General features: G+C 43.4%; 1 protein-coding gene and 1 non-coding gene across 6 annotated transcripts in view; one reads left to right on the top strand and one right to left on the bottom strand.

Moving 5' to 3' along the window:
• Positions 1-16,615, top strand: part of FAM118B (family with sequence similarity 118 member B) — a 28,343-nt gene extending 11,728 nt beyond the window's left edge. For 3 of the 5 annotated variants that reach the window (XM_073321134.2, XM_078849892.1, XM_073321135.2), the window contains 7 exons: positions 123-196; positions 1,853-1,936; positions 6,615-6,867; positions 7,985-8,212; positions 10,108-10,236; positions 11,651-11,936; positions 15,538-16,615. In XM_073321134.2, the coding sequence (XP_073177235.2) occupies positions 123-196; positions 1,853-1,936; positions 6,615-6,867; positions 7,985-8,212; positions 10,108-10,236; positions 11,651-11,936; positions 15,538-15,623 (1,140 nt within the window). In that variant the 3' untranslated portion in view covers positions 15,624-16,615. The remainder of the gene's footprint in view (positions 1-122; positions 197-1,852; positions 1,937-6,614; positions 6,868-7,984; positions 8,213-10,107; positions 10,237-11,650; positions 11,937-15,537) is intronic. The other 2 variants (XM_073321138.2, XM_073321137.2) reach the window with 2 other exon arrangements.
• TRNAI-AAU (transfer RNA isoleucine (anticodon AAU)) lies at positions 4,839-4,912 on the bottom strand. Its single transcript has one exon. It is a non-coding gene; the product is annotated as a tRNA-Ile (tRNA).
• Positions 16,616-16,765: the final 150 nt, after the last annotated feature.

Genomic DNA, 16,765 nt, shown 5'->3' on the forward strand with positions numbered 1-16,765 from the left:
AACTAATATCGCTGGGGGGAAACTGCTTTTCCCTGTATGCCCTTTCTGGAAACAGTAGTAGTTAACACAATAATATGTTGAGCTAGAAGGAATGAAATTATTTTCATTTTGTACACTCACAGGTATGTACAAGTGTTGTGATCAGCGTACTCCAGAAAAGAAGTAATCCGATACAGAAGATCAAAACTTTTTGGAAGTGAGTACCCCTTGCCAAAAAGAGGATACTAGTAAAGGCTGTCTGAGGCCTACAAAGGCAGAGCCTGCACATATTATATCAGCATGTGGGATGAAATCCAGGGTGTATTTTGAGTTTTGTAAACTATACCCATGATGATTTCACATTGCAGGCCACACTGATAACTTGGCCTGCAATGTGCAGGAGATCAGACTGGACCATCACGAGGGTCCCTTCTGGCCTTAAAGTCTGAGTCTTACTTGCCAGAAGCTTGGGAGCTGTACTTTTGTAAACTACAGAAAATCCAAGTTGGTCACACTTAAATTATACCTCTGTGGGCAAAAACGTTTAGCACTGTTTGCTGTCCTTGGGTTTATGTCAATGTTACTAAAAGGGAATTGGGACCATGAAGTTAAGATGCAGAAGATATTGGGTTCAGTCCCCCAATTTACAGCCACTAATATTAAGAAGGCACTGAGTTTTTACCATAAAATATAATCTGCCTTAAAAGCTGTTTGTTCCTAGCAGAGAAACGAAGAGACTCCCCTGTAGGTCATTTGTTCAGATCTGGCCCAGGTTGAATGGCCCTGAAAGTCAGTGATCTGTGTAAAATAAATTATGGTCTCAGGCCAGTTGCTACTCAATGGACTTCCATGTCACAAAAATGACCATTGCATTTAGCACAAACTAGAATCTTGCTGGCCCCTTTGAGATGGCCTATGACTGAGAAGGCAATAGAGACTGAGATATACCCTCTCTTTCCCTTTGGAACAGTCTTGATCCGGAGGGGCTGGCTTAGTAATAGGAGAAATATACTGGCAATTCTCCTGACCAAGGGTTTCATTTGAAGGGGTATTGACAAAGGTTTTCAGGTATATAATTTGACATTTAAATTGTCAGCATGGAAAATCTTCTGGAGTCTAGATATATAATGAATATGATCATTTACACATCACTGAAGAATAAAAAGAAATCCACAATAGCCTCTTTTGTAAAGTCAACAAAAATCTTTTGTGCTTGCTTCTGCTGGCCCTGGAGCAGCAAGTTTTCTATCAAATATGGTTCTCAGAGGTGCCAACCTTGCCCAAGGATGCAGGCCAACAAACCAAGATGAGTGGGCAAGGTAAAATGAAGGTGTTTGACTAGAAATGAGCTATTGCCTTGATGCCAATGCTAGTACCTTGGGGGAGGTCTGCTGCACAGCTGCAGGGGAGAAGAGGCAATCCTAGTGCCAGGCTGGCATCAGGAGTGATAAGGCAATGGCACAATGAGTATGGATGCTTTTTAAAACCTAATCAACCATGTTAATTTCAGCTATTGAACCTGGGTGAAATATGTTAGAGGGTGGAGCTGGTAAGGAATTCATATTTTTAAGCTTCTGAGAGGATATGTTAGCTAATGGGGAGTTTGAAACTGTGATCAGCAGTCATTAGAATAGTCTCCTGGATACTTTGCAAAACTTCATTAAAAATAATAAGTTTTTGGCTCAGTAAAGATGAGCAACTAGGTTGGAGCTGAAGTGCAGAATCCAGAATAGTGCAGTCCTTAGCCAAAAAATGATGTGATAAAGATAATGAGACTAAATATTTGTTCTTCCTTTACAAAGTTAGTTATTTAGCCTGCTCCAGATCAGATAGCATGTATTAATTTTGCTTATTGTAAATTTGTCTGCTACAGAAACTGGATGGCTTCTACAGTGAGTGTGAACTTGGATAAAGACACGCTGTTGGTGGATGGAACACCACCTCCGAAAAAGCCCAGGTAAACTTACTTCTACTACATTGACATGGAAATATTAGTAAGAGGGAAATGAAGAGAGTTTTTTTTCCATGACACTGCATTCATTTTAGAAAGGGTGTGACATCTGGCACTAAGACTCAGTGATCTTTCCAGTGCTTGTCTGACAATGTATGCTGTCTTCAGCAATTCATTATAACCACTGTTTTCTTGTCTGTGTGGATAAAAATCTGTTTCTTGGGAGGGGGGAATCAGATTTTATATAAATTATATTTTGATATAAATCCAATTTATTTTAATTATTTTTTAAATCTAAACCTGTTTAAAATCTGAATTTAATACAAAATGTGTTAAAGCCTACTTATTTTTTATTTAAATGTTTTAAGAGATAATAAATATACTGAGTCCATGAGCCTCTATCAAAAATTAAGTGAAAGGCTGCTTTCCTATATAAAGGAGGACTCAGCTGGGGGGAGAATCTAACTGCGGAGGTAAAGCTTTATAAGTGTGGAACAATAGCTCTTGTACTGTATTAAAGGCTTGATCCTGTGAGGGACCCAGGGGCTATGCTCCTGGGTGCAAGAGACTGTTGAAGTTATTGTTAGGGGGCTTATTCCTTCACCCACTTACTTCCCTGGTCCTTCTCGCATGAACAGAGAGCAACAATACCCGAAGTCCAAAGGTGCAAACAATTCGATGTTTATTGGGGTGAACTTCCAGCAAGCATGATTCCAGTTTCCTTCCTTAGTATCCTCCTTCCCAGCTGTGACACCACAGAGCCTTACACCTGTGTCCCTGTTCCCATTCCTGCCCTTAGCCAAACATTATTCCAATTTCCTTACCCCCATTCCCATTTCCCCTCTTCAGCAAAACATGATTCCAATTTCCACACCCCCATTCCCTGTTCCCATCCCCTCCCACCCACACCCACTCACTTCCTCATTGACTACAGATTATATAGTAAAACTTGAGTTCTGCTTAGCTATACCTTAACCAATCATTTTCCTGAAATTTAACTAACCAGTCCTAACATATTGTAACATGATTATGTAACCAATTATGTCCCACCACCTTAATTAGTTTACACCCAGCAAAATTAATTATACAGCAGACAGGAACAATCACAGAACCAGAGAGATTATACAGACAAACGATAGCAAAGTGAAGGAGTACTTGTGGCACCTTAGAGACTAACCAATTTATTTGAGCATGAGCTTTCATGAGTCTCTAAGCTCATGCTCAAATAAATTGGTTAGTCTCTAAGGTGCCACAAGTACTCCTTTTCTTTTTGCGAATACAGACTAACACGGCTGTTACTCTGAAACCTGTCAATAGCAAAGTGGGAACTATAATGACAAGACAATACAGAAGTGAGGATTTCACATCCCAGCTATTGATAAGTGAGTTCTTGCCAGACAGGATGCTATCAAACTAAGTTTTCTTTTACATTTTCTAGGCACTTCCCTTTCTCTGGAGGTGATAGGAATACAATCCTGTTCTGATAGTGCCTAATAGCCCAATAGCACCTTATTTCAATGTGACTAGTTTGGAATGTGAGGATGACACTGTTCGCTTCCTAGCTTATGGCTGCCTCTGCTGCTTAGCCAAAGGCCTTAGCCTAAGAACAGGGCCTCAGACTGTCATAGTAAGAGAAGGCCCTTACACCAGCAGACAGTGATTTTGATTCTTTCTTTTGTACCTTTATAACTAGCCAAGTGATAAGAATACACCTAAATTCTTAGAATATAGGCCTTTACAGACAGGCCTGAATATCTATATCCTAACAGGTTTCAGAGTAACAGCCGTGTTAGTCTGTATTCGCAAAAAGAAAAGGAGGACTTGTGGCACCTTAGAGACTAACCAATTTATTAGAGCATAAGCTTTCGTGAGCTACAGCTCACTTCTTCAGATGCATATCGTGGAAACTGCAGCAGGCTTTATATATACACAGAGAATATGAAACAATACCTATTCCCACCCCACTGTCCTGCTGGTAATAGCTTATCTAAAGTGATTTCCAGCACAAATCCAGGTTTTTTCACCCTCCACCCCTATCCTAACAGTTATCACAGATGTTGAGACCTGGCCTCTGACTTCAGGAGACACCACCACATAGCTCATTACTGGGTAGCAAAAATATGTACCAAATTGAAGCTTTCCACTTGGTGATTTAAGTTGCTTTGGTTTAATTCAGTCCATCCTGTTCCTTGTGATGTTTTAACCTTTAGGACAAGGGAGTTAAGATTAAGAAAATTCCCAGGACTTGTTCCCTTTCAAAGCAGAAAAGGGCATCTGCTTTGCTTCAGTTTCTTTAAACTCCCTATCATGCTGGAGGGTGCCTGGGTGTGCTTAGATATTAGCCAGCGCTTGATGTTCTCTCTGGGTTGGTTCTGCGGAAAAGTGTCTGTCTGAAGAGCTGTTGGAGGAAGTGTATTCAGCTAACCTGACTTATTTATTGGCTGTGAGAAGGCAGGAAGGTGGGTGAAATAAAACTTAATTTAAATAACAATTAAAATATCCAGGTCTTCGGGTTTTTTTATTTATTTATTTTTTTAAATTTTTTTTTTTTTTTTGTTTTTCCTCCACCCTGCTGAATTCTAAAATGAACAGAGAGGAGGCTCGGCATGTAGGCTGGCTCGCTAGGAATGTGGTGATAGAAATGCCTACTGCTTATCAGTGTGGGAACTAAATCTCTTTCCTGAGCTGTTGTTGCTTAGAATCGTCACTTTGTTTGGCTCATAGACTCATAGAATATCAGGGTTGGAAGGGACCTCAGGAGGTATCTAGTCCAACCCCCTGCTCAAAGCAGGACCAATCCCCAGTTTTTGCCCCAGATCCCTAAATGGCCCCCTCAAGGATTGAACTCACAACCCTGGGTTTAGCAGACCAATGCTCAAACCAATGAGCTATCCTCCCCCCAAAAGTGTGGCCTGTACGGGGATCAAACCCGTGACTTTGGCGTTATTAGCACCACGCTCTAACCAACTGAGCTAACTGGCCAGCCAGCCATGCTCTGATACTCAGGATTTCAACCAACAGGATTCTGAAAATATAAAAAAGCCTGGTTAAGATTTCACTCCCATATTATTAGGGAAAGATTGTTTCTTTTATAGATGATGCAGGAAAATTGGGGTTCAGAATTAATCCCCTAAATTTTCTGAATAAACCAAATAGACCCAGATTTGCAATAGCAACCAATAACATATGCACAAAGCAAAGGATCAAGTAGTTGTTTTCTCAAATGGCAGCTAGCACATGGAACTGTGCTGATCTCAAAAGAGCTCTCAGGCCAATCTACTGCTGCAGCCACACAACTTGGTACATAACCTGCACTGAGACAGAGGCACTGACTATGGGAATGTCTGTACTGCAAAACCAAAACCCCACTGCAGCCAGTCTCAGAGCCTGGATCAGCCAACTTGGGCTTGCGGTATTGAGCTAAAAATTGCCGTGTAGATGTTCCTGCTCATGCTCTGAGACCCGTTGAGTGGGGAGGCTCTCAGAGACCAGGCTTGATCCCAAGCAGGAATGTCTGCACTGCTATTTTAAACCCCATAATGCAAGCCCGAGTTAGTTGACCTGGGCTCTGAGACTTGCTGTGGAGGGGGAGATTGCAGTGTAGAAGTACCCTAGGTATTTCTGTATTTACGTTCCCATCCTTGCCGAGTGTCAAGAGTTTTCAGATTGTGTTCCTTTTGTATTTGGGTTGCTTCTCTTTGCTCATTCTCTCAGTAATATTGAAGCTCCCTGGGCTCCCCTGCTGGGTAAACCCAGCTGTAGTTAGTGTGTAATCACCAGTGATGGTGATTCAATAGGGTGTTGATAAAATATGACTTAAAACATAGTACAGGTACACCGCCAGCAAAGTAAGGGGGTGGGCGGACGGGCAGACAATCCCTCTGTAAGGCTCTGCGTGGTCCACACTTTGACTCTGCTCCTTCTCATGGCTCACCAAAAATCCCTCTTGCCACCCTTTGCTTAATAGTCTCAGCAGAGGCCAATGACAGACTGGACCATGGAGGCACTAAAGAGTAGTGTGTGCTGGCAAGAAACTTTTGCTTCCACTGGCCTGTTCTGTGTATAAATAGAGCTTCTGTCTTGAGAGATGTCACTGGAGCCCCTGTCACTTAATAAATAAAACAGGAGGAGGAGTCTGGGCCATTTTGAAATTAGAACCAGACACGCTTAGGGTTACGTTATTTCCTCTTCCCGAATCCCCATAGGTGCGCTGGAGCCCCTTTGCTGTGGGGCAAGGAGTGCATTTTGAACCTGATAGTTGATGTATACAAAAATGTGAAGAACTCTGTCAGTGGCTGATATTATCAGGGCAAAGTTCTGTCTCCCTCTCCACATACCAGCCATCCTTCTAGCCTGCATTTCTAAATGGGGCCAATTGCCAGGATCTCTGCTGTCCTGCAACTAAAGTTACTTGACTTACTCTGCTTCAGAAATTGGCCAGGGTGATGGGGCACTGTGCCTTAACAGGCCTGGTAAAGGACCAAGTTGTGAATATCTCATACTTATAGCTGGCTGTTACTGGCCTGTAGAACTGTGCGTTGTCTTTTGAGGGAACTCTGTCACTCCCTGCATGCCAACCCCTTCAGCCTTGTCCATTGTCTCCTCTAAGTTCTGTGACCCATGTGTGCATTTGGGACACTCATTTATGTCAGCACAAATGTGCTTCTCTCTTATCTCATTCCAGAAAACTGTTGCCAAGCCTTAAAACCAAAAAGCCCCGGGAACTTGTTCTGGTAATTGGGACAGGGATCAGTGCAGCAGTAGCTCCTCAAGTCCCAGCACTGAAATCTTGGAAAGGGTTAATCCAGGCCCTGCTGGATGCTGCTATTGACTTCGATCTCCTTGAAGAGGATGAGAGCAGAAAGTTTCAGAAATGTCTCCAGGAAGATAAGAACCTTGTTCATGTTGCCCATGACCTTATCCAGAAACTATCTCCGGTGAGTGAGCATGTGCAGCAGGATTCATCAACTTCAGTGTGTAGAATGTGGCTTTGAGAGCAGGGGGGTGGCCAAGGGTTCTCCAAAGCAATTGCCCCTAATGGGCCTGACTGGACTTTTCCAGTCAAAGCTGGGTATTGCGCTCTCTGAAACTCATCCCGTGGTCCTGGGCCTGTCCTTGGGGCAACCTCAGGTTTGAGAGTGTTGCATGAAGTGCCTGCTCCCACCACTTAGTGTGCCAGGATCAAGAGACCAAACCAGTCAGGCTGGGATCAGTGAGATGGTTCCTCAGTCACAGTAGCTTGATGGCTCTGGCCCAGAACGTCATGATTGTGAGGGGTGACATGGTGATGTTGGGGGCTCAGGTGCCGGTTTGTCAGTGGAGACCACCTTGCTCTATACGCTGGTTCCTTACATAGCTGTGTTGCAGAAAGTATCTTCTCCCTTAGTAGCCTGTCTTTGCGCTGCCGGAGAGAGTAAATGTTAGTTTTTCGTAGCAATTTAAGGGTAAGCATGTTCTCGCAAGAGGCGTGGCTGGAGGGGGTAGCCCTGAGGATGTGTTGTGTTTGGGGAAGAACGTGCTTCTGAGTTACGGGTTTTGGGGAGGCCTGGCTGCCAGTGGGTCTCACTTCTGGGTAGAAGGCTGTGGGTTCAAATCCCACCTCAGGCCTTGTGCTCTTCCTTGCTGCTGCCACTGAAGGGCAGCACTAAAGGTGCTGCAGTTAAAAGTGCTCTATTGTGAATGATTAAATCTAGATCCCTTCTGCCTGCCTGAGCATTCAATAGACAGTAAAGATCCCACTGTACTTGAAGGAAAGAGCAGGGTGCCTTGCTTCTGGCTCCGCGTGATGAGCATATTAGACATGCCTGGGTGGGCAGAGATCAGTTGGGTGTCCTGGTCACAATTCCATCTCTGCTGAAAGCTCTTTTCTGATCACGTAACTGCTACTCTGTTTGCCTTACACATAATCGGTGCCCCCCAATAACTCATTGCTTTGCAAAGCAATTCAGGCTATGTATGTAGGGTTGTACACTGCCCTTGTCCCCCGTGTATGAAAAGTGCTACAGGAAATCAAATTCCCAACTCTGACCTTGGGTTGTTGGATTCCCTCCGCAGCGCACTAGCAATGTCCGCTCCACGTTTTTCAAAGACTGTTTATACGAGGTGTTTGATGACCTGGAGTCTAAAATGGAAGATTCTGGGAAACAGCTGCTTCAGTCTGTGCTTCGCTTAATGGAAAATGGAGCACTCGTATTAACCACAAACTTTGATAACCTGCTGGAACTGTATGCAGCAGACCAAGGGAAACAGCTTGAATCTCTCGACCTTACTGATGAAAAAAAGGTAAAAAGTGGGTCAGCCAGGCTAAACATTCTGCTCTTTGTTCACATGAGCCATAGGTCAGTGGCGGTAGAAAATCCTGCCCCTACGTGAAATGTGTCATGCTGTTGACACTGACATCAGTTTATAGTGGTAGACAAAATACACCTGGCTGGATGATCTTTCGTGTTGTACGTTTAAGGGTCTCTAGTATTCTGGGAGAGGGGTAGGTAAGAACAGTGCATCCTTCAATTTCCTTGCATCCCAAATGTCCATCCTTAGAAGTGCTGTAATTGCTGGCGTACATCCTCGTAACTTAGGAGGAGCCTCCAGGCATCTTTAACAGCTTTTGTACTGCTTTGATCAGTGCTTCGGACTCCTGGCTTTTAGTTGCCAATGTACTCCCAGCTTTATTTGACTCCAGGTGGGACTTGGCTTTAAGATTTTGAACTATGCAGGAAGCTATATGCCCCAAACAAAGCTGATCAGTCTTTTCAGATAAAACACATTCCTTTTGGGGTATATTATAGAATATATAATACACACAGGGCCATAACCTTCAAGGCCTTGCACAAATTAACCCATCTACTTTTCTGTTTTTGTCTCCCATCCACCCTGTTGCTTTTTGTCTTCCTCTGTAATCTCTACTTTCTTCCACGTAGCCTACCCTTTTTCCTGGGACCCCATCCCTGACCCACTTTGCCATGTGTCAGAACTTTCCTCCAAGTCCCTCCTTGCTTCCTCCACAAGGTTTCTGATCCCTAGTCCTTCCCATGATGGATCTGTCACCCAACAGACAGAAAATCCTAACTTTATATTACTTTAACCAACAGCAGATTCTAAATTACACCACTCAGTCACTTGGCACTCTGCATCCTATTCCTGATCCTTACATTGTCAGTTCAGATCTTTGGCAAGAATCTGCTCTCCATGCTGTCCATAAAGTGCCAAGCACGCTGCAGGGACTATAGAAATAGTGAGAATAGTTAGACATAATGGGGAAAAAAATCACTACGTAAAATATACCACAGCTTAATCACATTTCTAAACTCCAGTCTCCGACATGACCTCCCAGTCTGTACTGTTGGATATATTTGCAATGATACAAATGTAGCATTCTCAGTCATCGCAGGATTAAATAAGGAGATGAGCTGCATAGGAATGAATTTGCAAACATGGTAAATGTGATAAGGATTTTTTGTTGAAGCATACAAAGGCTAAACTGCTGAGCTTTCTCAAAACTGTTTTGAGTCTAAATTGGAAATAGAATAAACATGTAGATTTAAGAGAAATGCGTATTAAAATAATGGTCAAATAGCTTGTTTTATCCTTTCCTTGCTGAGTTCTGAGTCAGGATTCCACCTTTTCCTGTCAACAGTGGGTGACGAGGACAAACCTCTGGGGCAAATGAGCATTGTGGCCTCACTTTAGTCTGACAAGCTGTATCCAGAACTCATGAGCGTAGGGACGTGAAGGAGAAGTTAACTTTTCAAATAGACTGAAATTCAGTACGCTCTTGAAAAGCTACATGCTGTTAATAACTTGAAGCAATTACTGAAAAATTATGATTGCAAGACCTGCAGTAAGGAGCCTGGGAAGAGCATCTGGCTCCCCTATGGAGAAATGGCCCAAGCTGACCCTTGATAGGCTTTGGATAAGCACTGGCCTCCTGTGGTTTAGATGCCTTGCAGATGATTTGGGTTTGTTTTCTTCACATGCACGGGGATTTCTCTGCATCTCACCTCCTCGGGAGTTTAAGGAATGTTCCTTTCCAGTTTAATTCCTGGAATGTGAGATTTGACAAATGAAGACTTCAAGTAATGGCCCACTCTGCCCCCGCTCACTTCTGACTTGCCCAGGAACCCAAACAGATGGGCACTTCTTGCGGATATCCCCCAGGCTGTGTTTATTTTGTGCAGGTGTTGGAGTGGGCACAAGAAAAAAGGAAGCTCAGTGTCTTGCATATCCATGGAGTTTACACAAACCCCTGTGGAATAGTGCTTCATCCAGCCGGGTATCAGAATGTCCTGCGCAATACAGAGGTTATGGTGAGCTTCAGCCTGCTTGTGCCCTTCTCTCCTCCCTCCCCCCAAGACACCCAAGCCGAGAATGCTTTGCTTATCTACGGTCTTGTGCTTGTTTGGCTTTTCTCTTCATCTGTTGGGGGTAATGGTTCTGGCTTTTCCAGCAAATATTTCTGATTCAGCATAAGTTTCAGATTTCATTGAGTTCAAAAATGTTGCCTTGAAAGGGGCAAGGCTCAGTGGTGGAGCCGTTTCCATTTTCACTGTCACTTGTTGCTCATGGCAGACTTGGTGTTGACTTTCTGCTGAAAAATGATAAGTCACCCTGAGAGACGGAATCTTCTCTGCCTGGAGAGTAGGATTGGTGGGACCTGTGGATAAAATCAATGTTTCCTACCTCCTGTCTATTACGTATAAATATCTATAGATCTTGTGTGTAGTTGAACACTGTCCTTAGTGTGGGACTAGGATATATTTAGAATAGGATGTTCGGTTACAGGGTACAGAAACATCCAGAAGTCCCCCTCTTGGTCAGACAGTCTGGATTGAACTTCTCAGGCCCACGAAAGCCAACCTTCCTAAATTGGTTCCAGAAGAGTGGAAGAAAGCTGATGTGGTTCCAGTATTAAAAAGGGCAAACGGGATGACCTGGGTGATTACAGGCCTGTCAGTTGAACGTTGATCCCAGGCAAGATAATGGAGCAGCTGATACAGGACGTGATTAATAAAGAATTAAAAGATGGTAATATAATTAATGCCAGTCAACCTGGGTATATGGAAATCGATCCTGTCCAACTAACTTGTAACCTCATCAAAATACCGAGTTTGGTTGATAGTAGTAATATTGTAGATGTAATGGACAGACCTCTGTAAGGCATTTGACTGGTTACCACAAGACATTTTCATTAAACTAGTACTATATAAAATTAACATGGCACACTTAAATGCATTAAAAGCTGGCTAACTGATAGGTCATTGTAAATGGGGAATTATGGTTCAGCAGGTGTTTCTAGGGGTTTCTGCAGGGATTGGTTCTTGGTCCTACATTAGTAACATTTTTATTGGTGACACACAAATTAGGGGATTAGTCAATAACTAAGAGGACAGGTCACCAACACAGAGCAATCTGGAGCACTTGGTAAAATGGGTGCAAGCAGTTTTAATATGGCTAAATGTATACAGCTGGGCACAAAGAAGTTAGGCTGTACTTAGAAGATAGGGAGTTTAGGGTGAATCTGTTTCGGATGAATGGATGAGTTGCCATGGGCTAGTTCAGTTATTGTTAGAGTTCCTAATTTAAATTTTGTGATGTTTACATGCCAGGCTCTTTACAATTATTTAATTGGTACAAGGCAAATAGTGTGTAACTTGCACATTGTGATGGCTGCAATAAAACCTGCCCGAACTGCTAAGATACTTTTATCTTTCCTTTTCAAAGCGGGAGATCCAGAAGCTGTATGAAAACAAATCATTCTTGTTCCTGGGCTGTGGCTGGACTGTTGATGACACCACGTTTCAGGCCCTTTTCCTAGAAGCTGTGAAGCACAAATCAGACCTGGAACACTTCATGCTTGTGCGGAGGGGAGATGTGGATGAGTTTAAGAAGCTCCGTGAAAACATGCTGGATAAAGGGATTAAAGTCATTTCATATGGAAACGAATACACAGATTTACCTGACTACTTTGAGAGGCTGACAAGTGAGATCTCCACACGGGATCGAACAGGTACATGGAGTGATGGGCTGTCCTGAATAATGCATCACCTCGTCTCTCCAAGCCACTTCAACAAGGGCTTCTGTGTTTAAATATGATAGCTAAGCTAGCTCTGAAGGGGTTTTTATAATAGTAAAGCCTAAGCTGCCCATTCTCAGCCTTGAATCTCATTCAGGTATTACTGCCCCTTTCTCTACTCCCTCAGTGACACTAAAATACCAGTTCACAGAAGATTTGAATTATTGAAGATTTTAGAACACTCGTCTTGTGCCTGCTTCTTAGTTGATCTATTCCTTCGGCATACTAGGTGCCTTTTTCACATTTTGTTGCTCGTTGAATCATTTGTTCTCCCCAAATTTATTCTGCTGATGTAATGCAGGTGGGAAGCTGTGTCACTTTAGTGCTGGTTAAGTTGAACTGCAGTAGGTTGCTATTGGTACTGTTGCTTGGGTACCATATCTCCTACACATCAAACATGATCTCTGGTTTGTTTATAGCAGTCATCTTTTCCTTCCGCTCTCCACCTTCGGTAAAATGAGGGATGGAACACTCTGCAGCTGGATTGCTTGAGCTGTTAAAAGTGACCTGCAAATGACTTAAAATAAACCAGCTTGTGCCTCTTACTGATGGTTTGATGTATAAAAGGCCAAATTTTTGGCTTTTTGCATTTACCCTTTAGAACTATCAGGGAAAGGAACTGACTTGCTGAAGGATAGCTGGCAAGTCCAATTTATGCTCAGACAGCATGGTTGAAGGGTGTTTTGAGTCTCCCAACATTCCAGTGGGGAGGAGAAACTTGTTAGTCCCTGAGGTTTGTTGCCTGAGCAAAGCAACGCCCGACACTCAACTTCATGGTGTTTGTATATCTGTGACATAACTCTAGTTGTCTATAAATCAAAGAATCCCGGGGGGCAGCCATTACCACCTTCCAGCAGAACACCCCCATACCAGCTGTGCCTGTTGTCCTCATAGTTTAAAATGTTGCCTGAGAGACAGGAACTAATGGTGGGGGAAGAGAACAAAGCTGAGGAGGGGGGAATGAATGGCAGGGAATCCCTGAAGTCAGCAAACATGGGAGGGTGGTACACAAGGCAAGGGATGATGCAGTGAGTTGAAGAACAGCTAGCCAAAAACTCAAAAGGTAATAAAGTGTTAAGTACATCAGAATCAGGAAGCCTGCTAAACAACCAGTGGGGCCCCTGGATGATCGAGATACAAAAGGAGCACTTAAAGACGATAAAGTCATTGCAGAGAAACTAAATGAATTCTTTGCTTCAGTCTTCACAGCTGAGGATGTTAGGGAGATTCCCAAACCTGAGCTGTCTTTTGTAGGTGGTAGGTGACAAATCTGAGGAATTGTCACAGATTGAAGTGTCCCTGAGGAGGCTTTGGAATTAATTGAGAAACTGAACAGTAACAAGTCACCGGGACCAGATGGCATTCACCCACGAGTTCTGAAAGAAATCAAATGTGAAATTGCAGAACTGTTAACTATGGTTTGTAACCTGTCCTTTAAATCAGCTACTGTAGCCAATGACTGGAAGATAGCGAATGTAATGCCAATATTTAAGAAGGGCTCTAGAAGTGATTCTGGCAATTACAGACTGTTAAGTCTAATGTCAGTACCAGGCAAATTAATTGAAACAATAGTAAAGAATAAAATGGTCAGACACATAGAAACACATAAATTGTTCCAAAGTCAATATGGTTTCTGTAAAGGGGGATCATGTCATACTGATATATTAGAGTTCTTTGAGAGGGTCAACAAATGTGGACAAGGGGGATCTAGCGGACATAGTGTACTTAGATTTCCAGAAAGCCTTTGACAAGGTTCCTCACCAAAGGCTCTTACATAAATTAAGTTGTCATGGGATAAGAGGGAAGGTCCTTTCTTGGATTGAGAACTGGTTAAAAGACAGGGAACAAAGGGTAGGAATAAATGGTAAATGTTCAGAATGGAGAGGGGTAACTAGTCGTGTTCCCTAAGGGTCGGTCCTAGCACCAGTCTTATTCAACCTATTCATAAATGATCTGGTGAAAGGGATAAACAGTGAGGTTGCAAAGTTGCAGATGATACTAAACTGCTCAAGATAGTTAAGACCAAAGCAGACTGTGAAGAACTTCAAAAAGATCTCACAAAACTAAGTGATTGGGCAACAAAATGGCAAATGTAATTTAATGTGGATAAATGTAAAGTAATGCACATTGGGGAAAAAAATAACCCCAACTATACATACAATATGATGTGGGCTAATTTAGCTGGGGCTAATCAGGAGAAAGATCTTGGAGTCATCGTGGATAATTCTCTGAAGACATCCACGCAGTGTGCAGCAGCAGTCAAAAAAGCAAACGGGATGTTAGGAATCATTAAAAAAGGGATAGAGACTAAGATGGAGAATATCTTATTGCCCTTATATAAATCCATAGTATGTCCACATCTTGAATACTGCGTACAGATGTGATCCCCTCATCTCAAAAAAGATATACTGGCATTGGAAAAGGTTCAGAAATGGGCAACTAAAATGATTAGGGGTTTGGAATGGGTTCCCTATGAGGAGAGATTAAAGAGGCTAGGACTTTTCAGCTTGGAAAAGAGGAGACTAAGGGGGGGGGATATGATAGAGGTATATAAAATCATGAGTGGTGTGGAGAAAGTGAATAAGGAGAAGTTATGTACTTGTTCCCATAATATAAGAACTAGGGGCCACCAAATGAAATTAATGGGTAGCAGGTTTAAAACAAAAAGTTGTTCTTCACTCAGCACACAGTCAACCTGTGGAACTCCTTGCCTGAGGAGGTTGTGAAGGATAGGACTATAACAGTGTTTAAAAGAGAACTGGATAAATTCATGGAGGTTAAGTCCATTAATGGCTATTAGCCAGGATGGGTAAGGAATGGTGTCCCTAGCCTCTGTTTGTCAGAGGGTAGAGATGGATGGCATGAGAGAGATCACTAGATCATTACCTGTTAAGTTCTCTCCCTCTGGGGCACCTGGCATTGGCCACTGTGAGACAGGTTACTGGGCTGGATGGACCCTTCATCTGACCCAGTATGGCCTTTTATGTTCTTATGAGCTCTGCCTATAGAAACAGTGCCGTGTATTGCCCCCTTCTGTAACAAGCCCTTTTCCCTTCCAACAGCTCAGCTTTCTCTCTGCGTGCTTCTGTTCCCTAGCTCTCCAGTCATGCTGGCAGTCTAGACAGAGGACCTCCATTTCTAAGTGGAAAGCAGATTGTTTGAAAGTACCTCAGGCCTTTAGCCATCAAAACACCAGACACACAAGCCAAGCAGTTTCCTTTACTGGTCACCTTTGTAGTTCTGAATTCTACATGTGAGCTCCCAGTGTGAACAGTGGCTGCTCATGCAGCCTACACTACCCTTCTGGTCTCTATTTGAGATGTAAGGTGGATTCTTCCCTTCCAAGGTGCAACTTCCAAACTACTCATTCCCCACTCTTGCACTTGGGGGTGGGGGGAGAAACTACCACAGCAGGAGCAGGAAATGTTGAGTTCCCTTGGATTGTTCCCTGCTTCAGGTTTTGTTTCCTGGGGTTCTAGTTGGCTGTAGCCATACCAAATAACATGTCTTAAATGGTATCTTCTCTGTTCCCCAGGTCTGCCCACTGAAGGACAGCTAAATGGCTCTTCTACAGCCCAGGCTGAAATAAAAGGTATGGAACTTACGAAGCTCTTAAACTAGAGAGGAAGTAGCATAGCGAAACTGATAATCCATTTGCCTAACCTGCAGGGCAGCACTCCAGTAGCATATGTCCAGAGGGGGGAATCCCTCCCCCAGAGGTGCTAAGGGTAGCTGCTGCTTGTGCGTGGAGAAACAAGTAGTGGCAGCTTTGCGATATGCCAGCAGTGCTGGATCTGAACACACTGCTTCACAACCATCCATCCGTGTTCCTCACCTGGCTGACTCTGGAGGGATGGAATCGAAAGCAGCTTTCACTGAAGGTTCGCCAGGGCCACAGATTAGGTGCAAGCAGCCTTTAAACTGCTTTTTGGTCACAAATTAACACTTACACAGGAGGGAGCATAGGCTACTCTTCTTCTTCCAGGGGCTACAGCTGATCACTGGTACTGGTAGGATCAAAATTAGCACTTGGGGGTGCTGTGAGCCATTTAATTAGGATGAGTGAAATACTGCCCTAGACCTGTTGGAAAGGATATTTTAACTTTACACAGGGTGCAGCACCTGAGCATCTACCCCTGCAGCTCAACTGATTGTGCTACTGGTTAATCTGAGTTAAAGACCCTGGCACCTATGGCAGAGGTCTGTGAACCTCAGTCAGTTTACAGGGAAAATGAAGACTCTCACCTTTTCCGTGCCCGGTTCTTAAGCAACTGGGATTCAGCAGGGATCATGCCATTCTAAAACCAGCTAGAAACTAAGGCTTCAGAGTCCCAGTTGGAAGGTCCTGGCTGTTGAAGACTACTTGTAGTTTACACAGCGGCTGTGATATCCTCCTGTCTCTCAAGATTGCAGTGTCTGCTAGGAGAGTTTCTCTCCATCTGAACAGCAGCGGCCTCGGCAGTTTCATACCTTGTACTTTTGTATTCTGTACATTTCAATGAAATGAAACTTGAGCCGTTTTTATTACTTGAAGCTCTAGTTTTCTAGTCTTTTCTTTACACTGTACAGTATTTTGTATGTTGAAGGTGTATTAAAAGCCTGCTTTGCACTTAGCTGCTTTGGCTTGATTCATTTGATTAGGGTGCAAGCTATCTATATACCTGGGGCACGGAGCTAGCTCAGTTTACAGTAGGGCTAAAGGGACAAACAAGCTGTAGCAAGCTATACATTTCAGGCTATGTTCTTGCCTAGGCTGGTCAGGC

This window comes from Lepidochelys kempii, chromosome 22, assembly GCF_965140285.1.
Source record: "Lepidochelys kempii isolate rLepKem1 chromosome 22, rLepKem1.hap1, whole genome shotgun sequence".
Taxonomy (NCBI): Eukaryota; Metazoa; Chordata; order Testudines; family Cheloniidae; genus Lepidochelys; species Lepidochelys kempii.